Source organism: Phoenix dactylifera, chromosome 1 (genome assembly GCF_051530095.1).
Source record: "Phoenix dactylifera cultivar Ajwa chromosome 1, Ajwa_hap1_PhDact_Kaust_v1.1, whole genome shotgun sequence".
NCBI classification, from domain to species: domain Eukaryota; kingdom Viridiplantae; phylum Streptophyta; class Magnoliopsida; order Arecales; family Arecaceae; genus Phoenix; species Phoenix dactylifera.
The window spans coordinates 67,932,855-67,939,260 of NC_143190.1; the positions used below are offsets into that span (position 1 = coordinate 67,932,855).

At 41.2% G+C, this 6,406-nt stretch overlaps 1 protein-coding gene and 1 long non-coding RNA gene across 5 annotated transcripts; one reads left to right on the top strand and one right to left on the bottom strand.

The window, feature by feature from the left end:
- Window positions 1-214: 214 nt before the first annotated feature.
- On the top strand, window positions 215-5,368 carry LOC149768840 (uncharacterized). 4 transcript variants are annotated; one of them, XR_016398166.1, is made up of 9 exons: window positions 215-802; window positions 2,195-2,362; window positions 2,443-2,687; window positions 2,804-3,007; window positions 3,110-3,202; window positions 3,293-3,394; window positions 3,491-3,883; window positions 3,990-4,102; window positions 4,911-5,368. XR_016398166.1 is itself a non-coding variant. In XM_089926876.1 (9 exons), the coding sequence occupies exons 2-8, from the start codon at window positions 2,203-2,205 to the stop codon at window positions 4,035-4,037; spliced, it is 1,245 nt and encodes a 414-aa protein (XP_089783002.1). In that variant the 5' UTR covers window positions 215-814; window positions 2,195-2,202; the 3' UTR covers window positions 4,038-4,071; window positions 4,911-5,368. The 4 variants fall into 4 exon arrangements, 3 of the variants coding, with proteins under 3 accessions (XP_089783002.1, XP_089783001.1, XP_089783003.1); XM_089926876.1 differs by having other exon boundaries at window positions 215-814; window positions 3,990-4,071; XM_089926875.1 differs by having other exon boundaries at window positions 3,990-4,071.
- Window positions 862-2,157, bottom strand: LOC149768841 (uncharacterized). Its single transcript, XR_016398167.1, has 3 exons — window positions 1,853-2,157; window positions 1,732-1,777; window positions 862-1,637 (listed from the first exon to the last, which is right to left on the bottom strand). It is a non-coding gene; the product is annotated as an uncharacterized LOC149768841 (long non-coding RNA).
- Window positions 5,369-6,406: the final 1,038 nt, after the last annotated feature.

Genomic DNA, 6,406 nt, shown 5'->3' on the forward strand with positions numbered 1-6,406 from the left:
TCTATCACACTACAACAAATATGAGCTTTGCCGACTCTTTTATCCCGACGCTAGGGGAAAGCGTCGGGAAAGGGTGGCTCAGCTCCAGCCTTTGCCGACGCTTTGTTCTAGCGTCGGGAAAGGTTTACATACAACGACGCTTTAAAGCGTCGGGAAAAGATTAAAAGACGACGACGCATAAAAGCGTCGTTAGAAAACATCAAACCCTCCAACCCTTCGCCCAGCCCCCTCTCCTCCATCGAGAGCCGACTTCCCACCTCCATCGAGAGCCGGTGCTTCCCCGCTGCCGTCTTCCTCCTTCCGTTCGCCTAGCCCCCTCTAAAATTCGGTCGATGCCCTACTTGTGCGCGCGCCGACTTCCCACCTCCATCGCGAGCCGGTGCTTCCCCGCTGCCGTCTTCCTCCTTCTCCTCTGAGGTAAGCCTCCTCCTCCTCCTCCTCCTCCTCCTGCTGCTGCTCGTCCTCCTCCTCCTCCTCCTGCTGCTGCTGCTCGTCCTCCTCCTCCTGCTGCTGCTCGTCCTCCTCCTCCTCCTCCTCCTGCTGCCCATCCTCTCTCGGTCGATGCCCTAGCTGCGCGCCGTTTTGTTTTCCGAACAGTGGAACAGGGGGCGAATCCCGTGTTCGTCCCGATCGGATGCCGCGTCCCAGCGTCTCGCCCCACAAGCACACAATCCTCTCTTGTGGACTCCCCCAAGCCCTTGTTCCTTTGGATAAACAGAGCAGCGCCCTGTTTCTCTCGATCCTGACTGCGCGACCGCGGCCCCAGCTGCCCTCGCCGCCGCCGGTACTCGTCCGAGATAGGGTCGGTTCCCGGGTGGGCTTCTCCTTGGTTATTTTATTTGCATTTTCTTATATATATATATATATATATAATTCATTGTTTTCTTGTGTAGCTGAGTAGTTTTAATGCTTCATTTAAGCTCTGCATTCGATCTTTAGCCCTTGATTCGCTAGATTTGGGCCATCATCGGTTGCTCGAGTCGCTTGGATTGGAGCGCTTGAGGGTTTCTTGATGTCTCTTGGCTAATTTGTTGGATTTTGAGTTATCGTCAGTTGATACAGAGTAATGTTGGATTCTTGACGAATTCGTCAATTGTTTACCTTCTACAAGGATTTCTGTTCAACCTTTGGTGGTTGATTCGTTGGATTTTGGTTAATTTTTGGCTGGTGCAGTTGACTTGAAGTCATTGGGATTTCTTGATGAATTTGTTCTTCACTTTTCAGAATCTGGGAATTATTTGGTCTTCTTTGAGGGTTTCCATTCGATCTTTTGTAGTTAATTCGCTGAATCTGGGTTATCTTCGGTTGATTCACTTGATTTGGAGGGAATATGATTTGTGAATAATCACCTCACGCTTCTTAAAATTTGAAATTAATTTTACTTTCCTTTAGTTGGAAAACATCTCATGGCATGCAAGAAGACAGAGACCACATGAAAAGCTTCACGTTGTTTAAGTTCACTTCAGTAGTATTTTTTAAGGACTTCCTAGATGGAAATTGCATGCTTCGAGCAGCCATGTAACTCTAGGCTTCCTCAGAAGTACTAAATGTTTAAATAATTTATTTGTTCACGAGTCATCAGATCATAAATATGAGATATGATTGTCTCACCTTTTTGGCCTTGGCACGCACTTCACCTGCAAAGTTTGAAGGGGGATAAAAAGATCAGAATGGAGTCAACATTAGGTAATTATAATAAAGCAGTGCTGGGCATATTAATCATGAAAGAACCTTTTTCGTTCCATATGTCATGGACTGTGGTAGCTGAATCCTCGCCCTGAAGATATCAAGAACAGATAATAAATATAAAAGATAATTTCCAGACCTAAAACTTCTCTAACAGATTGCATACCTTTGAAGCATTTTGTGTTTCAGTGTTTTCTTTCAGAATTTCTTTCTTTTTCTTTTTTGACTTTTTCAATGTTGAAGATGGTACAGGTTGCACAAAGGGATTGCTCTGAAGCAAGCTCATAGAAACGAGTTAGGTGCAATGAAGCTTCTAGGATCGCTTCTACAATAGAAACTAGCAGTGTACCATTAGGCATCTCTCATCTACAATAGATATTACATCAAGCACGACTCATAATCCTGTACAAACACAGAGAATGCATGTGCCAAACAAGTTGGCAATGGAACTTTATTTAGTATAAATTTATCATTTAACCAAATATTGATTCTTTTTTGTGCATACCAGGTAACAATATGCCCCGAGGGAGACGATTTAGAGATGTGGAGTTCCAGCATTCTCAGGTGGGATCTACTTCTGATCAGTCCCAGCAGCCATGTGAGCATCAGCAGCACGAGTCAGGATCTCAGCGCGAGCCTCCTGCTGATTGCCCGGAGGATGAGCTCCGGATCCAGGGTAATTCAATAAAATATTTCATATTTTATGTTCATATTTGTCTTCAACTTTTTAAGACATATTTTATTTAATTTTAATAGATGGACAAGGGACGGTGAGGACGAGACGGGGACCCACTCAAGCAAAGGATGTGTGGAAGCTTCCTCCGGGTGAGAAGATCATCATCCGATGCAACGAATTGGGGCAGCCCATCAATAGAGCTGGAAGTCTACTATCAAGCTTTTTAGGATCGGTTGCACGCAAGGGTCAGCTGTGTCCGCTCAACTATACGAAGTGGAATGACATGCTTCCTTCGTATAAGGTTGAGCTTCTTAAACTTATAGAGGTAATGAATTGAATTTATTCTTTTTAATTCGACACCTTCTGTATGTTAATTTGCTTTGTACCATAATTTTATTTTAGAGGTTTAATATTATTATAACATTCTGTACCTTGTTGTAGGGTAAGTTTGTACTCCCTCCAGAGAGCCATGATTGGGTGCTAAAGTCCCTCAACCGTAAATGGAAAGAATATAAAGCAAAATTGAAGACGGACTTCAAGCGCGAGGGTATGACAGAGGAGGAGGTTGCTCGTGTGACTCCTCCTGATGTATACCCTCAGCAGTGGAGGGAGCTTGTTCACTACTGGTTTTCTGAAAGAGGACAGGTCATGTATATTGTTTCAATATCTTCTATTATCTTTATTACTAATATAGATTGCAAATATATACATTGAATCATATTATACTGTGTGCTTTTATTTTGGCAGACATATTCTAATATTGGTAGAGCTGCCCGAGCATCTCAAGCAGTTCCTCATACTTCAGGCTCGAAGAGTTATGCGAGACGTAGAAATGAATTCGTAAGTTCTTTTGAAACTATTTGAAACTCTACTAACATATAGCACGTATCATGATATATAGTTTTGCCCATATACTTTCCGTATGTGTAGATAGTAGAGCATGGAAGGGAGCCTGGTGAGGTAGAGTTTTATAAGATGACCCACACTCACCGAGATGGCACCTTTGTCCGGGACGAGTCGAGAGATATAGTTGTATGTATTCATTTTTTATTTGATCATAATTATTTTATTAATTTTACTTCCTTTAAATTATTAATGTGACTGTTTATTTTTTTGAGAGAGATATAGGAAAGAGCTACAAATCTCATTTCAGAGCGCGTCGGGGAGTCATCATCATCCGACGCGGCCAGTCGCGTCGAGGCTCAGGTCTATGCAGAATTGATGGGCCCAGAACGTTATGGTCGCGTGAGGGGTTACGGTATCGGAGTTACCCCCACTCAGCTGTCTGCAGTGAGCCGATATACCCAAGATGCCAGACAAGGTACTAGCACTGCAGAGGTTTGTAGTTTGAAGACAGAGATGGCACAGATAAAGCAGTCATATGAGACAAGGATAGAGGAGATGAGGCAGAGTCATATGACTGATATGGCGGAGTTGAAGCAAAGCCAAGAGTTGAAGATACAATCTTTGCAGGACCAGCTTGACCATATTTCATCCTTTTTGCAGAGATTTGCTCCTCCGGTACATAACTAAATCTATTTGAATATTTTATGTAATTATAATGTATTCTTGTATGAGCGTGATGACTTTCGTATTTTTAGTTTCTAAAATATTATTTTTCTTGTAGGTTGATGATACTTCATCTACTCGTAGAGATGATGATGCCGACCCTTGATACATATCTTGCCGAAACTTCCTTTTGTAAAGATGTCAGTCATTATAAACTTCCTTGCTTCTCTAGTATGTTGGTAATCTTTGTTTTAGCAATTCTCTTGTTGATTCACTATAGTTTGTTTTATATTCCAAGTCAGAGAGTTGATAATAGTCGGAGTAAGTTGTAGGTTTCGATATAAAGATTCATATTTAAGTTATTGTTAACTGCTTGTGCTCCTGTAACACAACATTCATCTGAAACCATCTGACTTTGTCCTTGCTTTTCCGAAGTCATCACCATGAAGACAAACCTTTTCAAAAGTGAAATGTCTGTCAGATGTCTGTTGGTATGGTGATAGCATAGACATTTTTCACTCGTATTAATCCCTGCTTGTCCTATCTTGGATATGTTCTATTGCTACTTTCAAGGTCAACATTATTTCAATCATATACTTTTGTTATTGTTGCTTAGCATCTACTTTATTTTATGGTTCTGTGAAGTTTACATTGGAGAAGAGGACGGTCACTCTTATGTGGATCTTTTCTAACTAAGATGTTGTGCACGCTAGATGACTTCTTTCCTTGTTTCTTTCACTCTTTAAACATTAAGGGTTCTGCTTCACTACAACTGCACTTGCTCTCAGTTCAGGCTAGTTAGCTTTCAAGGCATTTTGTATTTTGAGCTACAAGTTTATCATGGTTCCAACTGAAGGCTTAATTTTAAAGGGTAGCCATTGGTTGGTCCTTAAATCATGTGTCTTCTTTAAAGTGCGCAACACAAGTTTGTTTCATGTTTGACTGTTTATATATATGAGCTCAGGGGAGATCATGCACCTGGATATCTGATATCTGGTCATTACGCTATTGATTAACTTCAAATCAATTTTTCCTGCAGGTACTAGGGCCTAACATCTTTTGTTGGTTATGCCCTGTATCAAAGTTCAAAGGCTCTGGTCTCCGATTTCCCACTGCATTTGACCTTCCAATATCTACAACACTAACTTGACGTATCAGGTGGCAAAGATAAGAGTAATTTGTCTATAGAAGATGGAAACCATGTAAATTTTTGTGGTTGAGCCTCGCTTGGGAGTGGCTGATTGTAACAATCTTTTCCCATTGCAAAGACTGCAACGCTGATGAGCGTTATTAATAGGAACTGGCAATTGACAGGTTACTGGTTTGACCGGGGGAAAATACATGGTAGATTGTGTACTTAGGAATTTGACTTGTATGTTTTTAGAATGTTTTTGAAGTACAATGTAATCAAATATTATAATATGAATGTAATCAAAGTTCTTGTTTGTGACGTGTATTTTGTTATATATGTGATTTAGTGTATTTGTTTTGTTAGAATTTAATGTGTACAGGGTATTAAAAATTACTTTTATATATTTTTTTTTAAAAAAAATTCATTTGCCGACGCTTTTAAGCGTCGGCAAAAGCAAGTTTGCCGACGCTTATAAGCGTCGGCTAACGCCAAACCTTAGCCGACGCTTTTAAGCGTCGCAAAAAGCGCGGCACAACACTGGGAAAACTGGGAAGTTGGCACGCCTTTGAAGTTTGCCGACGCTTATAAGCGTCGGCTTACGGCAAACCTACGCCGACGCTCTTAAGCGTCGGAAAAAGCGCGGCACAACACTGGGAAAACTGGCACGCCTTTGAAGTTTGCCGACGCTTGGAAGCGTCGTCTAACGCCATAGCTAACGACGCTTAAACGCGTCGGCATAGGCCACCTTCGCCGACGTTTAAAAGCGTCGGAATAGACCGCCGACGCTTTCTTCACGCGTCGGCCTAAACCGGCCCCACGCCCACCTGCCCGACGTCGGAGCCACGCTTTGGGGAGGGTGGGTGAGAACTTCGCCGGCGCTTAAAAGCGTCGGTATAGACCAAATATAGCGTCGGGAGATATCAGTTATTTTGTAGTGTCACTTTCTTATAAATCTTACTTGTGTAATTTACGAAGGCTATTTTTATATTTGCTGCTATTTGTAAGAAGTATCAATATTTTCTATCATCCAATATAGTAGAATACTTTATAAACACAACTAAAAGAAAGTTATACTACTTAAGCATATAAATAGTAGATATGTTCTTGAGTGCATTTTCATTTGGTATAGAAGGAGATGATAGAACTAATGCTGCATGCTTTTATCCAATATAACCTACAAAAACATGTTGCATAATGAAGTTGTAGATCAAGTTTGTCAATTTACGAGTAGGTGTCAATGCCTCAATATGCATGGTTCCCCAGTTAACATGACAAACTAATTAAGTATACAAAACAACACTACAAGCTTATTCCTAGGAAGTATAGATGAAAAAGAAGGAAAATAAAAAACCAAAAAGAAAAGCACCAATCTTATATATAAACCCTCAATTAGACAATAAAGC

Excerpts from the sequence above, each read along its gene's own strand:
- LOC149768840 (XM_089926876.1), top strand. The coding sequence starts at position 2,203 with ATGCCCCGAGGGAGACGATTTAGAGATGTGGAGTTCCAGCATTCTCAG. Across the intron at positions 3,008-3,109 it reads GGTTTTCTGAAAGAGGACAG|ACATATTCTAATATTGGTAG; the intron begins GTCATGTATATT and ends TTATTTTGGCAG. Across the intron at positions 3,884-3,989 it reads TGCAGAGATTTGCTCCTCCG|GTTGATGATACTTCATCTAC; the intron begins GTACATAACTAA and ends TTTTTCTTGTAG.